The 26983-nt window shown below is 43.0% G+C and overlaps 1 protein-coding gene across 1 annotated transcript in view; it reads right to left on the minus strand.

Annotated features, from left to right (window-relative positions):
• The window catches only part of cfap46 (cilia and flagella associated protein 46), a gene marked incomplete at both ends in the record, with an annotated part of 97491 nt that overhangs the window by 35731 nt on the left and 34777 nt on the right, over positions 1 to 26983 (minus strand). The window contains 20 exons of the mRNA XM_080740602.1: positions 2146 to 2296; positions 3229 to 3411; positions 3791 to 3897; positions 4848 to 5051; positions 6167 to 6316; positions 9026 to 9086; positions 10264 to 10362; positions 11628 to 11776; positions 13626 to 13784; positions 14506 to 14649; positions 15742 to 15938; positions 18175 to 18331; positions 19124 to 19307; positions 20759 to 20894; positions 21206 to 21269; positions 22891 to 23053; positions 23583 to 23714; positions 24406 to 24587; positions 25359 to 25469; positions 26677 to 26826. Of these exons, the coding sequence (XP_080596728.1) occupies positions 2146 to 2296; positions 3229 to 3411; positions 3791 to 3897; positions 4848 to 5051; positions 6167 to 6316; positions 9026 to 9086; positions 10264 to 10362; positions 11628 to 11776; positions 13626 to 13784; positions 14506 to 14649; positions 15742 to 15938; positions 18175 to 18331; positions 19124 to 19307; positions 20759 to 20894; positions 21206 to 21269; positions 22891 to 23053; positions 23583 to 23714; positions 24406 to 24587; positions 25359 to 25469; positions 26677 to 26826 (2883 nt within the window). The remainder of the gene's footprint in view (positions 1 to 2145; positions 2297 to 3228; positions 3412 to 3790; positions 3898 to 4847; positions 5052 to 6166; positions 6317 to 9025; positions 9087 to 10263; positions 10363 to 11627; positions 11777 to 13625; positions 13785 to 14505; positions 14650 to 15741; positions 15939 to 18174; positions 18332 to 19123; positions 19308 to 20758; positions 20895 to 21205; positions 21270 to 22890; positions 23054 to 23582; positions 23715 to 24405; positions 24588 to 25358; positions 25470 to 26676; positions 26827 to 26983) is intronic.

Genomic DNA, 26983 nt, shown 5'->3' on the forward strand with positions numbered 1-26983 from the left:
CCCATGCATGCAGTCTGGGTCTGCGTGTCAAAGTTTGACAGTTTGTGTCCCATGCATGCAGTCTGGGTCTACGTGTCTAAGTGAGCCTGCCTCTAACTGTTCCAAGAGGCGCTCCCCCCATAACGTCCTGTTACTTAGGGTTGACCCATTAGGCCTGAGGCCCATTCTACAAATGTCTTCTAAATCTGAACAGAAAACGTATGTCTCTATATCAGTGGTTCTCAAACATTTTCACGTCAAGGACCCCAAAATGTTATTTGGCCAAAATGTATGTATCAAAATATTTTGATCCAGGGACCACCAGAAGCAATGATTTGAGTTAAAAATGTTCACTTTAGTATAAAAGTGACCCTCCAACTTGTGAGCGGTGGCTGTGCATTGTGGAGGAAATAATATGTGATGGAGAGATTTACACACAAACTCAGGATACAAGAAGAACTGTTCCTTGAGAAATGGGAGAAATGGACTGAATATAAAACCCAACATAATGACACCACAAACATCTAACATGGACTAAAATGTGATACTTAAACTGTTGTAATAATGTTGACCCTGTATATATTTTTTTGTACATGTAACGAACTGCGAATAAAAATTAAGTAAAAAAAAAAAGAAAAAAAAAAGAAAAACGTTAAAGTTTTAAAAGTTTTGCTAAAATGTTCCTGATAATAATAGAAAAGTAGCAGATCTACAAGCTTGTAGTTTTTAATTTTTTTAATTATTGTTATTAATTCTCAGGGACACGCAAACACGTACTGTAGACCAGGCGAGCCATGGGTCGAACCCGTGACCTTGGGATTCCCAGCTGGCCTCTCTACCCACTCAGAAATGTCTGCCCATTTATTGACATGTTCCTTCGTTTTGAATGTTGCCATGCAGTACTACTTTTGATCATATTAATATCCTCCAAAAGAAATAAAGAATACTTAAATTCAATCAAATGGCTAAATGGGTATGACTTAACTATTTTGCTGGCGGCTTTGCACCGAAGGGCTGAGGCATACTCAGGGGTAGAGAAACCGTTATTAGAGCATGAAGGGTTCCCGAAGGGTTCCCAGTTCGAATCCGGGCTCACCCTGAGTTAATGTCGAAGGGTCCTTGGGCAAGACTCTGAACCCCACATTGCTCCCGGTGAGCAGGTTGGTGCCTTGCATGGTTTCCTCTGCCACCGGTGTATGAATGTGTGCGTGAATGGGTGAATGTAATGCACAATCTCTGTAAAGCGCTTTGGATAAAAGCGCTATATAAATGCACCATTTACCATTTACTCTAAGATCAAGGCTGTCATTTCTGACAGCCAGCTATATATGGGCCTTTTGTCACAGACAAATCTTTCCCTTTAAATAGGATCACAAAATGTTGCCATCTGCATGCCCTTATCTCCGCCAAGACGCAAATGTGATTTCCTCTGTAATTAAAAGAGTCTGTAAGGCATCGAATGCTTGCTGATGATTTCCCCACTTTTAACACATGCTTTTTTGTCGCTATTTTTGGAACCGGTAATTGACGATCAACACCTATAGAAAACGTCAGTAGAGTAGTGGTTATTGGTTGAAATGAGAGAGAGCTCGGAGCGCTCTGGTAGCTCAGTATGTTCAATATGTGTACAGATGTTTCTGTCTGTACTCTCTGCGTTCATATCGTTCATATTTGTGCACGTACTCTGAAAGCATATGGTTATGAAACATATACATACATGCAATAGTGCAAAGTATGCAAGCAGTTCTGAATGGATAAGTTAAATAAATACTGTATATATGTACACGTTCAGAACTATAGTATAAGTGGGCCTTCTTTCCTGTCTCTCTGTTCACTGTCCTGAATTAATAAAGCATAAAATGCCAACGTGTCGCTATTCTGGGGCAAGGGCGAACATTCGGCAAAAATAGGAGATCTGCACTCTAACAACACATTGCAACGCAATGCTTGTAGACTGCCTATTTTCAGTGAATTGATTTGGCGTAGAGGGAAAAAAGGAGGGGGACTCTACAAAGTATATAGGGTTTAAGTGGTAAAAAAAATGTAGTTAACCACTTTCAAAAACAGCGGATCTACAAACTGCATTGTACTTTAATTATAATAAAATACATTTGTTTTTTTCTCTAAGTCTTGGTCTTGGGAGCATGTGTTTGTTGTTTACTGTACCTCCGCCCTTGAATAACCAGGAGTAGGTAGTAGATTCTGGGCGTTAAGCACCACGTGTTCCTGTTCGGAGACAGCAAACTGCATTTGGTAGAAGGCATCCAACAGGTGGCGCCGTTTCCTCTCTACGTCAGCACTGTGCTTGGCCAGGATTCTGAGGAGCAATACATACATGTCAGTAAGGACTAAGGAGACTGAGGAGTCATACACTTGGCTCTAGCAAATAATGCCAACCATAGAAGCCGTGGATTTTTTTTAATAAATGCTCTCTGAGATCCAGTTGGAATAGAATTCAGTACATTCTTTAACAGAGTCTGTTATCTAGAGTGACTTAAAATAACGTAGGAGATCTTTGTTGTTGTTGTTGAAAAAGTGACAGCCCTAGTCTTGCAAAGTGATTCAGACTCAGAGCACAAACATTAATTTACTACACTTAATGCTGACAAATCTAATCAAATACAGGCCAGATCCTCTCGGTCAGGGGTGGGCAACTTTGATGATGGCGAGGGCCACTATATTTCCACCTTCACTCCAGAGGGCCGCATTGCATATTGCTACGTCCTACGTACTTTGTCATTCTAGTATCTCATACAAAAGAAGCAAAAATAGCAGATCTACAAGCAGCTTGTAGATCGGCTATTTTTGTTTCTTTTGAATTGGAATCCTGAATTATTTGTTTTATTTTTTAATTGGAATCCTGAAATGTAACATTTTGATTTAATTTCAAACGCATTTAGTTATATACTCATGTTAACTTTATGAACCTAAATACAAATACGTTGGACATAAAAGAAGACATTTTAATACTACTATACTAGTCATTAAGCTACTAATATAGACTGACGGAATTAAAGCAGGTCATGCTTGGAATTATAACAGCTGAAATCAATAATATATCAGTATTCCGGTATTAACCTGCGGGCCGCATTAAGTGGAGGTGGGGGCCGCATGTGGCCCCCGGGCCGCCAGTTGCCCATGTATGCTCTAGGTTAATGATCTTCAGCGAACCAACGCACTGATTCAATAATGGACGAGTCCATTTGGTTACATTAACGCCCAGGATTCTACAGTGTACAACTTACTAACCTCAGTGCCTGTGCATGCTCCAGATGTGCCTCTGCTGCCTGTTCTCTGAAGCCAAGTTTAATAAAGCCGCTGGCACACTCTCCCAGAGTGTCACAGGTTGACATGAGCCTCTGAACTGTCTGGGTAGACAGGAACTCCCCTGGTTCAAGAAGACCACCTGCATGTAAGTGTTCCACAGCGCCTCTGGAAGACAACACAGCACAGCAGTGACATCTAGAGGCCTGGCTTAGTCATTGCATAACCCATCTCTACACAGGCAGCTTGTTGTGCATGGCCTCGTCGTCACTTCAGGTTAACAATGATAATCTGTAGTTTACTACATACTTTTTTTGTGGAGGCTTTTCTCCAAAGTACCATGGAAACAAATCCTTTTAGCCCAAATGTGACTGTAACTTGCGTTGTTTACATTTCTGTCTAATAATGTATTCAATCAATCAATCAATCAATCAATCAAAACCTTTTATACATAATACATTTACAGAGAGAGAGAGAGAGAGAGAGAGAGAGAGAGAGAGAGAGAGAGAGAGAGAGAGAGAGAGAGGGACATTGAACTGTACTGTACCTAGTTTCAAGTGACATGATTAGGAATCTGATGGCTGCAGCTCGGTTCGGCCGCTGCTCCAGAACTGAATTCAGAGTTGTGCAGCCCTGTTTTATGATCTCAGCGATCTGAAAGGAAACAGACGCTGATAACAATGAAGAATAGTAGCATTAAACACATCGCAAATACAGTCAATTTGAGTCTTGTAGGCCTGTGGTTCACAACCCTTTCAAGCCGAGACCCCCTAAAATAATCATATTTGAACTGGGGACCCTCCCAAGGGCACGGTAAACTTTATTATCCCGTTCAGGGAAGTGCTTAAAACATGTTCCTACATGCTACATGTATCTATCTGCTGACCTTTTTATTTAGAAGTCTGATTGTACAAGGGACAAAGGAATTACTAAACCTAGATGTAGTAATGGTCCTTTGCAGCATCCTTCTAGCCTCGCAAGCCATCCCGAGCTACGTCATCACCAATGTGCTTCCTTTCTCGGTCTGGTGTCCCTCCCAATGAGCCTCTTTATTAGCAATTTTTTTCTAATTTCCAATCAAAATCATCAAAAAAAAAATCATTTCAAGCGAACCCGCCTCACACCGCTCCTGATTGGTCGAGAGGCTGCTACAGCTCTCGCATTTTGACAACAAACATGGCGGACCCCATGTCCGATGCGAGTTCACAAAACGCAAATAAAAGCTGCATTAAGCAAAGTTTTATCTGAAATCAATGGCATCTCATAACTTAAAAACGAACAACAGTTTGCACCTTTGGAATTTCTGTCTGGAAAAGACGTATTTGATGTTCTCCCGACGATGTTTTGATGCGCTGATGACTACTGACTGGACCTGTCAGTCAAAGTGAGTAACTACGTCATTGCATAATGCATTGTCTACGGAGGACTCCCAGACTCTCCCCTGGGAGAGTCTGGCTGTTGCGAGGCTAGCATCCTTCCGCCTCCCACCCAGATAACCAATTAAGTAGGAGTTGAGGCATTACATTTAGTTTAACTCAGTTCCACAGATAAATATTGTCCCAAACCCCAGGTTGAGAACCGCTGTGTTGTAGGTGGTTGCAGACCTTGCTGTGTGCATCCGGGCCTCTCTGCATGCCCACGGTGGCTTTGACCCTGGTGAGAGTGAGGCAGTACCAGAACTCCTCGTCCCCACCGAGCTCCTGGGCCTTCTCCAGCAACGGCAGGGCCTGAGCATGGTTCTGCTCTTCACAGGCCAGCCTGGCCAGGCCGAGCAGGGCCCTCGCCACAGCGGCCTGGTCCCCCAGCTCCTGAATGGTGAGGATTAAGTAAAAAGCAGTGCAGTAAGTGTTGAGGCTAGAGGGGATTCCAAGCAGTGTTGAGTTTGTCGACTAAAGTCTGATAATAGTAGCCTATATATAACATACGGTTCGCCACATCATGAAGCTTAGCGTTGGTTTATGCAGGACACGCTCAAATATATATATATATATATATTTTAACCTTTAACGCCAAGTTTGTGTATTCCATTTGTTGCAATAAATGGTTAAATCTACTTTGATGTGAGTGTTCCTGACTAAACTGTTGTTACGTTCCAATCAAGGTCACAGTTTATTTTAAAGATGTGGCAAATCTGATGTTATGACAACATTTTCTTTGGTACCGATTAGTACGTGGGTGGCAGGGTTGTAGGGGTACCTACGTTACATTACCTTACTCAGTCTAAGGAGTCTAATAAAGGAGATGGAATTACTGCTCATGGCGATTAGCAGACTGACTGAGTGGCAGAGAGACAGCTGTTTCATGCATAAGCCTGGCTTAGTGGAACAACGCAACCACAAGTAATTTGGACATTACCACCACACTGTTCTGACTTTTATGAGGCTGGCAACACAACAGATAAGGATTGTTGTGATGTGGTGAAACCTAGTCTTGTGTAGCCAGAAGGTCAGAGATCTCCGCCTAACAATACGTCTGGGGAAATCAAAATTCATTGAATTGGCTTTGACGAAAACCAGCACTGCTTTGAAAACCAATAATGATACCATATCCCAATATGAAGGACTGCCCTGAAGTTTTTGCATTGTTTCTATAACTTTTTTATTATTATTATTATTGTTTCCACCAATTAGCTAATTAGCCATTAATTGAATTTAGATGTATGTCACTTGGTCTATCAGTATGCAGATTGTCTGGCTATGTGAAACTATGCGAGACGTATTGTCTTGTGTATCAGCTACTTTGCCCAGCTCTCCACCACAGACATAATTATTACTAAAATAACATCTGATCCCTCCCGATCCACACAGACAAACAGCGGGATTTGACAGCAGATCCTATCCTGAAGTGAGGTTTCACGACAGCACCACCAGAGTGCATGAACACTACACAAGATAAATCCAGGTCTCCTGCTGATTCAACTCACCATGGCCACCAGATGGGCCTCTGCCAGTAGCTGCCTGGCATGCTGATAGAGCCCCATGCTGAGACACACTTCAGCCTTGTCCAGCCAGATGTGATGAGCACACGCCTCAGCATTCAGCAGGCCAGAGCCACCTAGGTGGTCCACCTCCTTCTGTGAAAACAATAGGGTTGTGGAAAATTCTTTTTTCAGTTCCATCAAAGCACATCAAAACACAATTCATCAAAACAAACACCAACTCAAACAACACTGCATGAATCGTTGAGCTCTAGGTGCAAGACAAATTCAATTGAATTTGAATCTACATTCAAGGATAGTGTGGCAGTTGTATGTGTTTTGCTGTCAGAAGTACGTGGAGAGCCACAGAGTGCAGCAATCTGTAATCCTTATTAACCTGTCAAACTGGAGTATTGTAACCGCTTGAACAATAGCATTCCTATTCTGAGCATGTCGCTCATTCTGTCAAAAACAGATTTACGCTCACACAGGCATCGCTACACAAAGCGTTGTGAGCTTGTAACACAATACATCAAAACAAATGCACAATATACCGTATGAAAATACAAAACTCAATACAACACTGCTGTGAAAACACGATGAATTGAGCTTTCAAATATAACTAGAAAAGGTGCTCCTCAGAGCACAGGTTTCCACTCTCTTCCAGGTCAGGTAGGTTATTGTGGCCTCCTGTTTCACGCCAATCGCATTTTTTCTTGATGTTTGGACAAAATCTGAGGGAGCAATATAAAAAAAAACGTTTAACAAAAATACGCCTCTTAGTGCCGCTATAACAGGCTGATCCTGCTCGCAGACGGACGGACACACACACACAGGCGAACGGACAGGGTGCAACTGTCACTTTGCGACATGTACTATGCCTGTAGATCAGCTACTGTATTTGGTGCAAGACTTGGTGTACAATTAGGGAAAAAGGAGGGGGCCAAGAATATACTCATGGGGGACTCAGGTCAAGGTCAAGAGTATTTTTTGCAGGTCTTTAAGTCCGAGTGTATCAAAAAAGCAACTGTGTTAAGCACCGTTGGTCCAACCAGTTTAACATTCACCAGGTTTGCATTCACCAGCTTCGGCAGGTTAGCATTCACCAGCGTTGGCAGGTTAGCATTCACCAGCGTTAGTTTTACTGAGGTTAGGGTTAGGGATAAGGATAGGTTTAGGTGTATCTCCGTCCCCCCCGACTTTCGCCACCTCCGCGCAGCCAATCACAAGCTTTAGCTGCCTCTCCCTTCAGGTCAACAAAGTATAGGGTTAAGAATATTACCTTCTGAATTGTTTCAAACCCACATTGTTTGCACGGCATAATCAGCACATAAATTAAATGTATGCACATTAATTTACAAGACATTACAACAAACACTGCATGACCTAAAGCAGGATAGAGCAGGATAACTCTTTGTTAATGGGATTTGAAGATAAAATCAAGGTAAAGCAAGTAACTTTTGTCATTTCACAATAGTAAAACTCATTACGGTCTGTTGCAGAGGGGATTTGGGGGTTCTGTTAGGAAGAGGGACTCCTAAAAAATATGTGAAGGACCAAACAGCTCTGCCTACGTGTCCTGCCTGTTTCGCTTTCTCTTTCTCTCTCTTTAATCATAAGGACTATTACAACTTGTTGAGCCACCAAGGTACCAGAAGGATGACTCTTACCTTTGTTACTAGGCAAGCTAGACTTGATGTTGCAATGTGATATACAGCTACAGTAGCTAGGACACAGCATTCACAGTAATATTTTCAGTGATTAATTTAACTCTGAGAGTGTACATTTGGTGTGCTGTACATTTGTACACTCTGAGGTAATAAATTGATAAATGAACACTGAGGATTTTACTGTGTGCTGTTGCTAGGATAGCAACATATAGCATGTTGCTGAGGTGTGAGGTTTAATGGCTGCGGCAGAGCCATTCAGGGGCGTCACAAGGGGTGGGAGTGGGACTGAGTTACCAGGGCCCAAGGTGGAGGGGGCCGCCTTAATTATTTTATACTTTAGCTATTGAAAAATAGCAGATATACAAGCTCACAGCGTGGCACCGAGTGCCGCGCTGCGAGCTTGTAGATCTGCTATTTTTGAAAAGTCGTGAAAATGTGTGCACATATTTGAATATATGTATTTTTTAAGCAAACATTTGTAACTAAAGATTTGCTTCTGGGGGGTCCCTGGAACTAAATATCTTGAGATCGTTGTCCGTGGGCAAATACATATAATTTTGGGGGTCCTTCACATGAATAAGTTTGAGCACCACTGACATGGAAACATAGGTTTTTCAAAAAACCTTATAAGGATTTGAAATATTCAAAGACTGCACTCCGTGCCGTGCTGTGAGCTTGTTTATCTGCTATTTTCAATAGTTAAAGCACAAAATAATGCGTTCCCAGTCTAAATGGGTTAAACCCCCTCCCCCTATGAAGAACATTCATGGGGGGGCCCGCAGTGAATCCTTGTATCCAGGGCCCAGAATTTGGTGCGACACCCCTGGAGCCATTATCAACAGCTGTTCTCTCCAGACCCACACTGGCCAGGGTCTTTCACTGTGTTGAGCAAAAAGAACATGCTTTGAATTTGTCCCATTATGTTCCATTACGTTTGATGTGTCTCGTTAATCACATGAGGGATAGGGGACATGTGTAGCGTGAAAAGCAATTACTACCTTAAAGGACCATCCCAGAGGTCTGGCATGTTTATTCCACTGACAATCATTCACTGTACTGTTTAATTGCCATAACTGCTTACAATTTTCCAAAGCATACCGCCAATTTGTGAGATTTTGGAGTAATAGTAAGATTTTGTCTAGTACTGTGTACTGTGAGTCAATGGTATAGTCATTTACTACCGAAGCTGACTGACCTCATTGACAGCAGTGTCCAAGCTCCTCCTCGCTCGCTGAAGAGCCATGGCTTTGCGGCACCTGGAATCATGGATACCATGTAATTACCACAGGTGGAAAAAAGTAACAAGTAAAAGTCTCGAAAAAATGTAATTGAGTAAAAGTATGGCATCAAAATACTGTGATGTATGTATGTACAGTAAGGTGTACTTTGCAAGCCAAACCCCACAATCAATCCTCCAGTTTTAGGCAACACAGAAGGGGGGGACTTTTTCTTATTTCCACATTACAACTCAAAGGTATATTAATGACATACCGGTAGTTCATTGTTGAAAATGGGTGGTTCTCCCCTTTAAGGCTGCACCCACACCAAAGTACCTATGAGAGTGGAATCCCCATTCTGCCAGTGTATTTCAATGGCAATAGAGCGGTTTCATGCCAGTAGAGGATACAGTATCTGTGCGCGCCGCGCCGAACTTGCGTTTATGCTGGAGCAGATAAATTCTCCGGTTTCCCCTCTGTCCAATCAGGTGAGTCAAAGGAGGAATGGGAAGGGTTTTGGAAGTGACTGACAGGCGCAGCACTGGCTTTCTACAGAATGAGCTCTCTGCGTTTTAGTCAGCCGCGCACAAAAATAGTTTATCCGCTGGCGACCATACTTTGGTTTGGGTGCAGCCTAAGGGTGCCCTCACACCAAAATACCTATGAGAGTGGAATCCGCGTTCCGCCAATGCATTTCAATGAGAGTGAAGCGGTTTCATGCCAGCAGAGGATTTCTGCAAAAAACGCGGATTCCACTCTCATAGGTATTTTGGTGTGAGGGCACCCTAAAGCATCAAAAATAAGTACAAAATATTTGAAAATAGACGATCTACAAACTCACAACGCGTCGCATGGTAGATCGGCTATTTTCAAATAACCTAGTTATAAAATAGGGCTAAAGTGATAAATGTATTTTTTATAATATTATATATTTTTTATCTGCAAAGTAACTAGTAACTAAAGTTTTCAAAAAAATGTAGTGGAGTAAAAGTACAATATTTGGATCCAATATGTAGTGGAGTAGAAGTAAAAGTATTGGAAATTGCAAATATTCCAGTAAAGTACAAATACCTCAGAATTTTACTTAAGTACAGTTACTTGAGTAGTAAATATACTTAGTTACATTACACCACTGGTTACAGTGGTTACAGCACATTGCTCATGAAAGCACAAAGTGTTAAAACAAAATAAAAGAAAAAGAAAATAGTAGACAAACCTCATTTGCTCTTGTTCTTTGATGCTGCTCAGATTCACTAGCTTTCCATGGTACGGTGAAAATGTCTCTAGACCCAACTGACAACAGATTTTCACAATTCTGAACAGGTGAGGAAACCAGAAACAGACAAAAGCAGTTATTATTGAGTCACTCAGTAAATCTAGAACAGATGTTTCAACGGGGTAATATAGTATTTTATTTCTGATTTATCTGCTTTAGAGTAACACACAGCCACTTGTTGGCTATAGGGCAGCTATAGGGAGAAACATGTTTCCCCCTTTAGCTGCCCTCTGATTCCAACGTGGGTACAACAACGAAAGGTGTATCACTCAGTGTTGTAATTGGGTGAAGAAATACCACTGCTGATTGTTTTTCCTTTTCTGCCACTTGACAAATGACTGGCATAATAGCAGCTCTCGAGCAGTAAGTCCTCTTTAAGCTTTCAATTAATTCCTATAAATCTCCTTCTCTGAAGCAAACAGCTTGAGAAACATAGGGTGAACACATCAAGACTCATGCTACTGTTATATGCGGCAATTTAATTATTTAGTTGACTGCGAGAAGGCAGCAGAGGTGGTTTGTTTATGCTGAGACATGTCAGGCAGCACTACTTGCCAGGAAGCCAGTTTTTACAGTATGTAGTACAGTAGTTGTACCAGCCCGACTACAGTCTGGTACAACTACTATATTAAAAAACAGGCTGCGGAATGTGTAGATAGTAGTGATGCCCGCGCCACAGAACAATCTACAAATCAACGAATCCGCCCGCCCCGCAACCCGCATTTAAAAAAAAAGATGGTAGGCCTATATCATCTCCACAATAGCAATAGCTCATCTTTATATACAGCTTATCTAAGTACCCAAAGTCGCTTTACAGAAAGGTCTACAGTAGACATTCATTTAAAGACGTTCATTCTCTCTAAATCGAGGGGGCATCGTCGGGGTAAGAATGGCGTTTCAGGTTTTATGTCAATCATATTTATACAGCGTATATTTAAAACTCGATCGCTCATGCTCGTATTCAAAATGTTGTATTATTATTCTTATAGGCCTACTCTTATTAAGAATAAAGGGCAAATAAGAGCAGGTGATTATTCTTATTTATTTTTTGCACATGAGAGTGGTGATAACCCGCCCGCCCGCCGCCCGCCAATTGAGTCTGAAACCTTGACCCACCCGCCCCTTTGCGGGTGGGTTGGCGGGCGGGTGGGGGCACCGGGTCGGCCCGCGCATCACTAGTAGATAGTATCTTGGGAGAGTCAACACTAAACTGAACACTAAACAGAACTGTGGGGCAGTGCACTCCAACATGTATACAGTATAGTGCAGGTTTAAGGTTTAATGAGGTGTCAATTAATTCTTACCTGAAACGGTAGAGGTCAGAGAGGCTCCTCCTGTCTGCAAGGTCATGAGCAATGGTCTCAGCAAGGTGCAATATGGGTAGAGTCAGGTGGGTGAGAGAGAGCGACTGCAGCTCCTTAGCCAGCAGATCAAGATAGAACAGGCTCTGAGTCTGCCGGCAGATGGGGGGGAAAAAAAAACATTCTTGGAACTTTCTTGGAAAACAATAATTAATTATTGTTACAGAACATTGCAAAGAACTTTGTATGTATCAATGTGTTACTGATGACCTGTGCATCTCCTGTCAAAGTGGTTATCAAAGTGGTGTCTGAGGAGTGGGGACCCCCAGGAGTACTTGAGGTGGTTCTAGGGGCTCCCCAGTAAAATGACCCATAGTTGGGAAACAAATTGACCCTTTACAGGTCTGTAACTCAGAGAATGTGTACACTCCCATAGTTAGGTGTCCGACCCGTGGCCTGATGCATACTACTAGTCTGGGGGTCCGTCCTTGAAATTAAAACAATTGAGAACAACTGCCCTATCAGAATGGGCCTCACTAAAAACTGGTCAACAGTTATTGCACAACAAAATAATTGCATCTCACTGATGTTTTTGTCATATAATTCTAACAGAATAATTTGTAATTTCTTCCACTTCCGTCAGTGTGATTTGATGCAGCAAGATCAATAAGTGCACCTTCCCTTTGGGTAAACACATACACAGTGGCTTGTCAACACCAGGGTCAGTGTTTCCAGCTGCTGAGCTTTCAACCCTGGGATTGTCGCCAAGCGATACAATCTTTGCTGCATGGATAATTGTGCCAATTAAACACAACACCTTGCCACAGGGAATGACTGGGATCACAGCGAGGGTAACGAGGGTAATGGGGGAGAGCGCACGCGAGCGCGCGCGTGTGTGTGTGTGTGTGTGCAGTGGCATTCTATAGGAGTGGCAAGGTGGGAAATCACCCCCCCCCCCTGGTGGCCAGACGATTTTTATTTTTTATATATCAAACATATAATTTTCCAAATGTCTGTCTGTCTGTCTGTAACAGCGTTTCTCCTCAGTGGCTGGAGCAATTGATCTGAAATCGCATCACCATTAGCATATGAACACACCTAACATAACTGTGAAGCCCGTTTGTCACTTTCACAAATCGTATGCTGTATATTAGCATTTTTATGGTGTAACTACTATCTATTCTGCATCTAGCATGAGGCTTATCTATTCTGCATCTAGCATGAGGAAACATGTTTAACCAGCTCTGTGTGTGTGTGTGTGTGTGTGTGTGTGTGTGTGTGTGTGTGTGTGTGTGGCGCACGGGGGGGGTGGGGGTGGGGGGGGATTGTCTGGCCCTGTTACAGATGTTGTCCAAAAATCATGCAGATCGGTACACAGTATCTCTGTAGCCATTAAACGAAACGGGTATTTCTTACATTGATGCTCCTACATATTATCATGTAAGCACCAGTTAAAGTTACTTTCCATCCCTCATATACTGTGTGCAGAGTGCACACCCCATAACCCACACACTGCACTTCATTTCAGAGCTCATATCTTTGAACGGGTAAGGGCTAGTTGTTTTAATTCTTAAATTTTGCCAATAATATATGGCAACTATATGCAGAATATATGCTGCATATATGCCACATTCAGGTTCATATATGTGCATATGCAGTATATGAAATATATGTCTCATATATAGATTATATATGTCCACATATGCCACATAATACAGTATGGATATATACTGGTATACATAATATGTAGAAATGGAGACAGCCAATTTTGAATAAGTCACATATATGATACACATATATGTTGCATACAGTATATCAAATATATGTTCATACATTTCCAGGCAAAAAGTGTGTGTGTGTGTGTGTGTGTGTGTGTGTGTGTGTGTGTGTGTGTGTGTGTGTGTGTGTGTGTGTGTGTGTGTGTGTGTGCGCGCACGCGTTGTGCGTGTGCGTGTGTGCGCGCGCGTATGTGTGTGTGTGTGTGTGTGCGTGTGGCCATGCCTCCTTGGTGATACTGTGTGTGTTGATACAGTGGGGGCTGCGGTTGGTTCTGAAAGTGGTGCGGGCCTCCTCAGGACAGGCGTAGCGGGCCCACTCCTCTGGGCTGGTAGGAAGCACCTCCTCCTGGAACTGACGTTTAGGTTTCTCATCAGTGGGAGGCTGGCCAAGCGTATGATAGCAGGAAATAACATTTGTTATTAGTATTGGCTTGCAGTAAAACTGTGTCAAGTCAAGAGTGGCAGGTTCCCAACACTGGCAACTGGGTAATGTCGATATTTCAGGGATATTTCACTTTCAAAAATAACTTTTGGTAATTTTACCATCTAATCAGGCTTTTGGGAACACCCAGGACAGTTTTTGAATTGCTTTATTCAGTATTTAGATATTTGATATCAGACACGCCCCTTAACACTTATGTTGCAATGATTTTTTTCTCTTCAATGTCCCGCGATGCCATGGTCTCCATAGACCTCCATGTAATTTATAGAGCACAGATCGTGCACGCCCATGCCTAGATGATGCACCACGTGTGTGCACACTGTTCACAGCTTTCAAACAAAAAAATTTTTTTTTCCTTCAAAAACGGCCCAAACTCGGGAAACTCTGGGTTGGCACAGGGGTGGTACCAATACAAACTCGGGAAACTCGGGGTTGGCACCAGATGTGTTAATATACAAACTTCAAACTCGTTTTAACCATGATAGATTCATCAAAAACACCCGTCCTTTTTTCTAATGACTCCTGACACCCTCTGAATGTGTGAGCAGGCTGTGTTTTTTTCAATAACATTTTTACATTAAACTATATGAAAACAGCAAAGGATGAAATGTTGTTTGTTATTGATCGTGAATTTGAAACAGTGATGCTACAAACATCCTACCGGCTGAATGTCTTTAGCTTTCTTGCCCTTGCCCTTGTCCTTGTCTGTGCTTTTGTCTTTCTTGGAGGCAGAGGAGGGGGACTTCTGAGCTGGAAGATTCTTCGCAGTCTCGTTGTACGCCTCATGCACCATTTCCATAGACACCTGCAGAGACACAAGAGCTCGCAGACTTTTCTTTTCTTTATGAGCTCGCACTACAGTAGTAGTAGTACAGTACTGAATGCATTCAAATGTTTTTGTACTAAAGCAGGGGTCTTCAACAGGGGGTCTGGGACCCCTAGGGCATACATGGGCAACTGGTGGCCCGGGGGCCACATGCGGCCTCCACCTTCACTTAATGCGGCCCGCAGGTTAATATCGGAATACTGATATATTATTGATTTCAGCTGTTATAATTCCAAACATGCAAACATGACCCACTTTAATTCCTTCAGTCTATCTTAGTAGCTTAATGACTAGTATAGTAGTACTGAAATGTTAGTTTTTTTTTTCGTATTCGTATTTAAGTTCATAAAGTTAACTGAGTATACTGTAACTAAATGCATTTGAAATTCAATACAATTTGTACATTTCAGGATTCAAATTCAAAAATAACAAAAAAATATTCATGCGTTTTGAGCTTGTAGATCTGCTATTTTTGCTTCTTTTGTATGAGATACTAGAATGATAAAGTAGGACGTAGCAATATGCAATGTGGCCCTCTGGAGTGAAGGTGAAAATATAGTGGCCCTCACCATCATCAAAGTTGCCCACCCCTGCCCTAGGGGGTCCTCAGAGTTACTAAAGGGGTCCTCCAAATCTTTGTGTGATAGAAACTTGTTTTGTTTAACCCCTTTTTCATATTAACCACTTGAACCCTAGCGTCCATATTCTGAGAAGCTCTTTAGCCAAAAATAGCAGATCTACAAGCTCACAATGCCTCGCGCTGCGAGGCGTTGTGAGCTTGTAGAACGGCTATTTTTGGTAAAGAGCTTTGTAGGGGGAAAATAGCCGACTAAGTACAGTGAAAGGTCAAGTTTATTAAGTATTGATGATTCAAGTGGTTAAATATCTGAAAACCCACATTAACATGAATCCAAAATATACTGATGATTGTGCTGTCAAACAATGAAACTACATGGAATCTATGAAAGGTTGTGGGGGTCCCTGCTTCATTTCTCTCTCAACTAAGGGGTCCTTGGCCTGAAAACGTTGAAGACCCCTGTACTTAAAAAGTGGTGATTGGGTGCCCCTTACCTTCCATATCTGCAGGACAAAGGTATAGGCTCGGAGCAGGTTAAGCTGGTACTGGGGTGAGGCCCTGTCCGCCATCACAGCCAGCAAGGTGTATGCTCTCACCAGGCTGTCCAGACGCTTCACCTCCCTCAGCAGCTGCACTCCCACCAGAGACTCGCTCTTCACTGGGGTCACACCTCCATCATTAGACTGGTCCTCTACAATACACATACCGTATATGATGTATTTAAAAGGATCCCTTATATGCCTGAATACATTATAATTGGCCTATATAACTCTGAAATGAACAAATTCTCTGCAAGGATTCAGATGCATTTTTCACCAACTTTTGAAAAGTCGGATCCGATCCGCACACGGGAGAGTTCAAAAGACACCCACGGGTGTCCTAGAATCGGAATCGAAAATAATCCTTTCCCAGCCTGATCAATGGATTCTTAAACAAACAAAAAAAAAGTAATTTGCTTTCTAATTTGCATCTCCATTCTAGAGCAGACACGGAAACAACTGTTTGTGTTCATGTGCTGTATGTGTGAGTGGAAATGATCGGATACAGTAGGCGGGATCTACCGTATTTTCCGGACTATAAGGCGCACTTAAAAGCCTTTAATTTTCTCAAAAAACTACAGTGCGCCTTATAGTCCAGTGCGCCTTATATATGGATCATTCATTGACGTTGACATTCCCTTTAGCACAGCTCCATCTGTTGGATGCATAACACCAGTAAGGCTCCCTAATCGGGAGATAAGCGACCGTAGGTCACTTATCTCCACAAATAGGGCAAAAATGTGTTTTGCCCAAAATCTTCCTGATCCATGTTGATGACATGAGTGTAGACATACTGTGTAGTGATTTTCGTGATTTTAGGGCAAAATCTGTAGGAGCAGTGTCCAAAAATGTGTTTTTAAAAATCGGCCTGGAGGTGGCGCTATATGGGAGAGATTCATGTTGATGGGATGAGTGTAGACAATGTGTAGACAATGTGTTTTGCCCAAAATCTTCCTGATCCATGTTGATGACATGAGTGTAGACATACTGTGTAGTGATTTGCGTGATTTTAAGGCAAAAATTGTAGGAGCAGTGTCCAAAAATGTGTTTTTCAAGAATCGGCCTCATGGTGGCGCTAGAAGAGGGCCATGTGAGAAATGAGGGGTGGGGTCTCCGCGCCGGCAAGGCGGACGAATAGGTACCGGCCCCGGCTGTCCCGGTCGCTCCTAGCCGGAGTTACGGCATTTTATGTGAGCTGCAGTGTAGGGGGTCCTCCACTGGGGGCGCCACCACTTTTGCATCCGTTCTGGAGCACCAGGAGTCGGTGGTCCCCGGGAATTCCCCGTGAGCAGCCCCGTTGGGGTGGTCATTTGGTCAGTTTAGCACATTTGGTCATTTTTTACATCTGGGGGTCCCCCAGGGACCTGGGGGTCCCTGGAGCTCCGGGGGTCCTTGGAGGTTGTAGTTTGGCAGGTAAGGAGTGTGTGTGCAAAATTTGGCATGGATCGGGGCAACGGTTGCGGAGATATGAGCAGGGCAAGAGTGTGACGTGTGAGGTGTGACAGACAGACTGACGGACTTACACTTTGTGTGTGACAGACAGACTGACGGACTGACGGACGGACTTACACTTTGTGCAGGGTTTGATAGTAAATGCGACCTACGGTCGCAACAATGGTAGCGTCTATTATGTGCGCCTTATAGTCCGGTGCGCCTTATATATGAAAACAGTTCGAAAATAGACCATTCATTTACAGTGCGCCTTATAGTCCGGTGCGCCTTATAGTCCGGAAAATACTGTAAACGGTCATTTTTGTTATCTTCCGGGGCTTTGAGCAACTGGTGGGCTGTGCCAACAAAGTGCCGGTTTTCCAGATGTGTAGTTCTCTGACTAGTGCTGTTTGTACAAGTGAGGACAGAGGAATAACACTACTCAACATGAAAACATAATGCACGACACGTGCAATATAAAATATGATTATCCATAATTATTGTCCAGCAATATGACATCATTAATGCACCTTGACAAAATGAAAACATAATTACATCATTATGAACAGAATTAACCAAAATAACCCCAGCTATGCCAATTCAAATTTATTTGAATTGTGAATATTATAGGGTTGTACACAATAGGCATCTTAAAACAATCAGATTCAAAGATGTGACCCAGCAGTGCTTTTCAGAACCCTGTGATGTTTGTTGTTTGGATGTTTTCCTTTGGGAGTTGATTTTCCTTTGAGCAGCATTTGCTGGGTTTAATATTTCATGGAGTGTAAAAATTCCATAAAATTCCATTGAAGGAAAGAAATTATAATAATCATAGCAGACACAACAGAGCTGTGAATTGACCCTTACCTCAAATCACATCACTCTGTTCCTTTCTCCTTCAAATCCAAAAAGCATTGGCCTCATGAAATAAAATAGTTTTAGTATTTAGCAACTAACCATCTTCTCCCTCTGCCTGTGCTGTGTTGAAGTGTAGAAGAATGTCTATGGCCCACTGGACCTGGTTCTGGTTATCGGCTATAGGGAAGTTCTGGCTGTAAAGCCACTCTCCAAACTCCAGCAGAAGGCCTACCTTCTGCCACTGACTCTCAACATTCTGAAAAACAGGACATTATAGAACAGCATTATCTATTCAGTTCAATAGAAAACAAAATACATGTAATGACATGTTGTCTCCACAAGATGGTGATGTAGACCTCTTAACGTCCTCTTCCAAATGCACACACCAGGACAAGTACAAGTTTGAACAGGATGCACGCTTGATCTACAGTATCTCATCACCATAGTGACTATAGTGATGAAGTATACTACAGCACAGCGGTTCTCAACCAGTGGTCCGGGGACCACCAGTGGTCCTTGAGGGGTTTCCTGTCGGCCCCCAGCTAAATGAGTTAGTAACCAAATGGACCCTTATAGAGCTGTAACTCTTGAGAGTGTAACCCTTACAGGTCCATTTGGCTTTATTTTACACTCATTTTACACTCCAGAATTAAATTATTGTTAACCACCATATTAATTAATTTACAAGAAGTCTACACAATTAGAGAATGAAGAGGAAGAAATGTTATTAAGGTCAACATTTGCCTGTTATCTCTCCCATGGAACCACATCAATACTGCATGGAATTGTGGATACAATGTTATCGTTACAATAACAAGATATTCTATGTTTTGGGTCTTGAGATCTCATCAAAATGGTGGTCTGTGGCTCAAATGCTGAATAAATAATGGACCTTGATATGAAAAAAGGTTGAAAACCACTGCTATAGCAGATTAATAGTCCAGGGGTTTCCAAACGTTTCCATGCCAAGGACCCCATCTAGCTATAGTATTATAGCTAGATGTAACTATTTTATTGTATTTCATGTATTTATTATTCCAGCTCTTACCACCAGAGATGTGATAGCGTTCTGATAGCAGGTCAGCTGTTGGCTCAGGTCCCGGGCACACAGGGCCACCTGGTGCCACATGTCAGAGCAGTACATCTCCCCTTTGTCCCTGAACTTCTGCATGTCCATCGACACACTCTCCCCGAGCCTCGCTCGCGTCAACACGCGGTGTTTATATAGTAGCCTGGGGCAACAGAGAGGGTACGCGGTCATGGTTTGAGACCAGGGCATGATATAATCAATGTCATAATACAGCCCACCTTCATACGCCATGAAGAGCGAGTAAATATTGATTATGTATTTAAAGACTGAGCATACAATTTACCGTATACAAACATTCACAAGGGGTCAGCCAAAGTAGTCATCATCACCAAGCAATTCAGAAAATGGTTGTGAATATTATGTGAAAATCTGTAAAATGCTGCAGTAAGTCTGTATCTATCTATTTATCCTATTAAAACGTGTTAGGCCGTCAGTGTCTCTTACCGAACAAAACTGATTTTAAGCAAGTGACACCAGCATGCGATAAAAAATAACTGCGACCTTCAGTTTACCACGAGAAATGTCGCAGCTTGTCTCCGCCTGTCTGTGTCAGTACACATCAATTTTTTACAGTCTATTGGTTGGTTCCCTATGTAAAAGTTAATATATCGGTATTCCCCAGAATCCCTTTTATGCCCATATATGAAGATCCCTGATGTCATCGATATATATCAACGGCCAGATGGCCAAGACATGGCCCATATCTGTGTGGCTGGTTCAGATAGGGACCTCCATGTATGGGCATAAAATATATTGTATATATGGATACATGTTATTATTAATTATTAGAAAGGATAAAATAAAATAGAAAGTCCATATATGGGTATTCCCAGAAACAAAATCCCTTTTATGCCCATATATGGAGATTTCTGATGTCATCAATCCCAGGCCTTAACTGGCCCAAAAGCCTGCTTTACTCTGATTTACACCCTACCTTCCCCGAAAACGTTAATATTAAGTCCATATATGTATATGGATAAAGGATAAAATAAATAAAATGTCCATATACAGTATGGGCATTCCCAGATGATAACCTGTTAGGGTACCCCTTATGCTCATATATGGAGATCCCCAGGCATCAAACCCAGGCCCTAACTCGCCAAGGTCCTGCTTGGCCTAACTAATTAACATACGTTTTATGCCCATATATGGAGATCCCTGTCTCAATGTCATCAATATTAAGGACATATCTGGGAGTGCCCATATTTGGTAATGCCCATATTTGGGCATGTTTGACATAACATTGTTGACTATCATGCAGGGGTCTCCATATATGGGTAACTGGTCCGATATACATCACTGGCCAGATGGCCAAGAATTGGTGCGACCTCGTCGCATGTCGCCCTGAGGTGTCTTACTAGTAGTCTACTCCTCTCTCTTTTGTCACGGCACTTAGATTCAGTTTGTACCCCAGTCTTAGTACTGTGTCCGGGAAGCAGTTGGTGGTTAAGTAGCCTCGGAAACACAGACTTTTATAGTGGTTAAGTGTCTTGCTCAAGGATACTTTGACATGGGTGGACCGGGGGGCGAACCAGGGAACTTCTGATTCCCAGATTCAGCTATGGAGTATACTGTAGTGTGTTTTGTACTTACAGACAGTGTCTAGTTCGAGGCATGTCTCTGATTGCTTTGTCAAGCAGCTGCAACGCACTTTTCCAGTCTGATCGATCAATGTGGATGTAGAACAGCAGGCTGTAAATTGCGACTTGAACGGCCAAATCATTTTCACCTGTACATGCGCAAACACACACGGGCACACACACGTGCAAACAAAGAGAAAATGAAGTTTCAAACTCAAACTGTTCTTCATAGCACACAGAGTGCTCAGGGTTCAACAGCCAATTTGCTGTGCAGACGCAACATTCAAAATGTTGCAGACCTCAAAGCTTAACTTCTCTATCTTGGGAGGAATAATGAACTATGTGCCCTCTAACTAGCTGCAGTATGGAAATAACACATTTAATACATCTATTGGCGAAACCAGGTACAGACAATAAAAAGCCATACATCTAAGCATGTGAAGTAGCTTTACAAACTCACTTGATGCTTCAGGCTGAGAGCTCCCAGGAGTGAGGGTTGTCAGGGACTTCACTCCCCGCTGCTTCTATAGGAGAGAAAAAGAAGAGGAAAGGCATCAATACGTCAGAGCCCTTAACCCTGATAGGACAGTGGGTGCTTAATGTGAGACAGTAGATATACTACAGTGAGAAGAACAATGCATGACCTTGATTAATCAAATACCGCACGCACAGAAATGTCCTTCAGGTGATTTTATTCAATTGGCAAACAGAACAACGTAAGCATTTCAGTACAAAGTCTTCTCCAGCGGTATACGTTGATTGTGTAGCGGTGAAGATGGTTTTGTGCTGAAATGTATACTGTACGTTGTTCAATTTGCTACCCGTACCAATTAAATAAAGTTACCTAAAGGACATTTATTTAGGTAATTTATTTTATTCCTCTGATTGTAAAATATGAATTCTAGAACGTGAACTCTTATTTTATATGCTACTTCACGTGTGAAAATAGCCAATCTACAAGCTCACAACGGGACGTATTACGATGCATTGTGACCTTGCTGTTATAGGTGCTGTTTTGGAACGCACCTATAATGTCCAAAATCGGAACGCCATGTTAAATGTTCGCCACTCTGCAACTAAACCTTGAGGTATTTAAGGTTTTTTTGGTATTCCATTGTTGACTAAGAAGAAATTATGATATAAAGTCACTTTGCCCCTCCTGTGGTTTCCCACTCTCCAAGTATCAGGAAAATGGCTGGCATGTTGTGAATATGGCCGATAGGGTGCCCAACGAGTGTCCATCGTCCATTCATTGTGGGTAGTTAGAATTTGCATAGTCCAGATTAGAAGCACATACAGTACTGTATATCAGAGAGAGATTAGATCAAAATAAATGATCAAATAATTAATTTGTTTTTCCTAACCCCAGGGCTCCACTGGCTGCGTCGCGTTGCTCTGCGTCTTGACGGCGTCATTGACGCAGACACGTTGCCGTCCGACTGGCTCCACTGAACGTGAATGTGTTGATATTCGCATTATCAACTGTAGTGTTATATATGCCTAATTATAATAATTTATGCTGGGTAAAGTGCCGGGAAAAAAATAGCAGATCTACAAGCTCACAACATGTCGAGTGCATGAATCTGTCATCAAGCTGTTTTGTGAATGTGTCTGAGCTTGTAGATTGGCTATTTTCGGTGCACCAGTCCAGCGCAGCCAGGATATGTATAGCCTAAAAATCTGTGTTCAGACTCGGTCACTCACTGCTGGCCTGTTTTTAGGAGGAAGAATTGAGAACGTTGTTGCCTGTTGTGAACTTGTGATTAGCCTATATCAAGTGGGAAGACCACTGTAATTACAAAATATGCGAGGAATTTTGGGACATCTAGTCACCCTTGTGAATGACGTGAATGGATATCCAACAGCAGAAAGGCACGTACGGTATAGACCTATACATTTAATATGCAATGCAATTACATTTAATCATAATTTATACATGACTGGACGTTGTGGACGCCGTCAAAAAATTTAACCGGGGCAATTTTTGAGTTTGGATGCCGGCACCGGAGCGTCTGACGCTGACGTTGCCGTCGGCAGTGGAGCTCCCTTCATTGATTAAAACGGGAGCGTTCCCAACGCTGACGTTGACGCGACGCTCGACGCGCTCGGTGGAGCCGGGGGGTAAAGAAGGATTTTATTCATTACAGTGTCTTTGTTGCCGGTGTTGGTCAGGGCACTCAGGATCTTCTCCAGGGGCTGTTGGAGTTGACATCTCTCAGCTGGGGTGTGTGTCAGAGGCAGGCAGGTGTTCCAGTAGTGTCTGGCCGCAGCCATGCACAGTGCCACGTCCTCAGCTTTCTCTGCATAGCTGAGAGGAGTAGAGATGGTTGAAATAACGATTAGAAAGCAAAAGGTATTGCCTGTTTTATACTTGATGTGTGCTGAGCTGAGTACTGAAAATAGCCAATCCACACGTCATGTTGAGACACTTGTGGCTGTGAGCTTGTAGATTCGGTGAGTGATGCCGGCACGCCACTAAGTATAAATCAGGCTTATCAAACGTGCAAAGATATACAGAAGGTTAGAGAAAATGTAATCATTTATACCAGTGGTTCTCAACCTGTTATACCAAATTATTTGAGTGTATAGAGGGTATCTGCACATTGACAAGTGACAATTTAAGGAGTTTTTAATACCTCTAAAATGACAAATTAAACATTGGCCAAATTGTCAAATATTAGAGGGAGAAATGATGAAAATAGCCGATCTACATGCTCACAACGCCTCGCAACGCGAGGTGTTGTGAGCATGTAGATCTGCAATTTTCATAATAGAACTGTGTTATACAAAATGGCATGCCTCAACTCTTTGTGATTATAGGGTGGGGGGTCCCGCACCTAACACTGGAGAGGAGCACTTCCATAGCATGGGTGTAACTGCGTGGATCACCGTTGGACTCATGGACCAAACTCAAACCCCTCAAACAGGCGGCACTGCTCAGCATCCCGTTCACTGCAGAAGGACTGTACCTGGAACAGTGGTTCATCAGTTATCTATCTACAGACAGCATACATAAATACATCAGTTATTCAGACCAATTCTTCCATTGTGGTCCTCTCAAACTTTTAGAAAAAACAAAACTAAGATCATGCAACACTGAGTGCAATGTTCTCTCATGGGCACAAGGTGTCATTTTGACCTCGTGCAGTTTCATCATCAAGCAACAAAAATCTCAACCACCCCCACTTTTTCCGACAACATACCGTTGGTACCTATTGAGATCGGCAGATTTCACCTAGTTTTTTTTTTTTTTTCATCTCACTCACTTCACGCAGTCTACTGTCTTCACACATTACAAAAAAATACACATAGTATAATCATTAACAGAAAGTATGTAGGCTACTTACCATTGACCATTTGGAATATAAGACAGTAACAAGGCAACAAATCGCAGCTGCCCCTTAGTAGTGGCCAATGGAAAATCACAGTAGTATGAGTGACATGAGTGATCTGGGCAGCTTGCCCCAGGAAATGTGCCAAGCTCAATATGCACCAACGGTAAGCACAGCCAGAATTCAGATTTAACTTTGGGCCTCATGGGGAACAAGCCCCAAAAAAAGAGGGCAGAGTGAACCAAATTCTGGATTTATCTTGACACTTGGCAGCCTCTCAGGGTGTTGGAACGCGAGTCCCAGTAATCTGGCGGTCAGCTACACTTACTGGGCACAGGGCGCGGCCTTGAGCCTCTGAGCCGCGGCGGTCTCCAGCTGCAGAGCACTCTGGGTGCAGAGGAGGACTAGGCTGTGCTCATTGGCACGGTGGCAGAAGGCAGCCAGCTGGCCCCACACCTGCAGTTCCACCACCGCATCACTCCAGAGGCAGTCGGACGCCATGCGCACCAGCTTTAATGATGGAACGTGTCACACAGGGAAGAGGGGAGGGAGGTGGAAGACAGGAGAGGAGCGACAGGGATGGGGGACGGGGGACAGGGGGGAGAAGGAAACGTGTGGAGGCATGAAGGAGGAGGCACAAGAAAACGAGGCAGGAGGGGAGGGAATTTGGGAAATCATCAGAGAGGGGAGGGAAAATAATTTAAGGCAAGGGAGTGAGGGAGAAGGCGGGTGAGATGAAGGGAGGGAGGCATAGAGGGAGTGAGGAGGAGAAGGTGTAGAGGGAGTGGAAGAGCAGAGGAAAACAGGTAGAGTAAGGGAGGGATACAAGGAGAAATACAAAGCAGGGAGGGAGGGAGAAAAATTGGAGGGAGGAGTAAAGGAAAAAAATTGGGGCAAGAAGAGAGTGAAGGAAACGAGAGGAGGGAGATTAAAGGGGGGGATTGGAGAAAAGGAGGGGACAGAAAGACGGAGCGAGGGAGATGTGTTTGGTGAGGGAAGCAGTAGGACACCATCATGGGAACGGATGAAATGTTTCTTTAAACGCAGGCAGCACAAATTAAAAATAGAACAATGCACTGCAAGACTCAAGCCACACAAAAGCCATCAGCAAACCGCACCGATGCATAGTGATGACTGTGCGCTACAGGACAGAACACAGACTCAGACACAGACAGAGGATCCGAGCGTGACGCCGGCCGGGCATCTGTTGCGTGCAATCTGGACTGTCACATGCAAAATAAGAGCGGTAACGTGCAATGCACACGGAGGTACAGTACATACTGTGGAGAGGCTGGGTACAGAGAACTCCATCTGCCCAGGGTTGCTGTTGCACCGGAGCATCTCCACTCCGACCAACACGCGCGTCATGGCTGACACAGTCTCATTCATACACTGCAGGGACACATGAAGGCGCGCGCGCACGCGCACGCACGCACGCACGCACGCACGCACGCACGCACGCACGCACGCACGCACGCACGCACGCACGCACGCACGCACGCACGCACGCACACACACACACACACACACACACACACACACACACACACACACACACACACACACACACACACACACACACACACACACACACACACACACACACACACACACACAGAAATAATTGTAGTACTGTGATGGATATACAATCTGTATGTATAATTATAGAGTCATACAGTATACAGTATTTTACTACATGCTCGTAAATTATGCATTTGCGTATCCGCATTCAAAACTCACTATATGCTACAGCATGTGTTCCAAATACATACGAGATGCTGTCGTCGATAATGCATGACTTCCCACTGCGCATTAAAATGAACCGATGAATGATTTATTGATTGCAATTACAGATAATTATCATTTATATTAACACTGCATTTCTTAATTTGCATGGTTGGAAGTGACCCCATTTCACAGCGATTCATTCAAAGCATTTCACAAGGCGACTGTCCTCTCCTGAGAAAATACACTGGAACATCCTCAGTGTTCATTTAGCTTTGAGAGTGTACAAATGTAACCAAATGAGGCCTTACAGGTCCATTTGGTTACACTTGACATATTCTCAGAATTACAAATGGATACTCAGATGGATTTGACTGTATACTTAGTCAATCAACAGTTAAAGTATTCTGCCGATGAATCAAACATCCATTTAACTGGCAAATTGCCAAGCTCCTTTTCCCATATTTCTGCCAAAATGATCTCCTGCTAATCAGAGACACTTTTATATACTTCCATAATAAGCAGAACAGCAGAACGTTGTGAAACATCTCTATACCGCATAAAGGATGTACAGTAATTAACAGCCTAACTTGCGCTTCATAAACGCACATTAGAACTGTGGCATATGAAGCAAAATTAGAATGATGTTGAATAGAAAATTGGTATGCCATCAATCCAGCTGCTTTATATTATACCGGTATGAGATACTTCAATGGTTTCCTATGGAAATAAGCTTAGTCTTTTCTAGGATCTCCTTTTAGTAGACCTTGTACCAGTGAACTGTACCGTCATGAAACTGTACCTTTTCCTATGCAAACTTCTAATAAAGTCTTCAATCAATCAGTCAAACTCAGGATTACAGTAGATGGCATACCTCATCATCAATGTCCATCTTTGGACCAATCTGCTGCTGCAGGTGTGTCTTGATCTGTACCCATGTGGCCACAACTTGTCTCCTCACTGCGATGGGGACATGTTCCCCTGGGACATTGCAGTTGGATAGGTGGAGGGCACAGTCACACAGCTAGAAAGACATATACTATACGTTAACTGGCAACATATAGAACATATACATGCTCACAACGCCTCACGATCGGCTATTTTCACAATTTCTGCCTCTAATAATATTTCACAATTTCACCAATTTTTAATTTGTCATTTTAGAAGTATTAAAAAGTCCT

This window comes from Nannobrachium achirus (genome assembly GCF_963921795.1).
Source record: "Nannobrachium achirus genome assembly, chromosome: 13".
NCBI classification, from domain to species: domain Eukaryota; kingdom Metazoa; phylum Chordata; class Actinopteri; order Myctophiformes; family Myctophidae; genus Nannobrachium; species Nannobrachium achirus.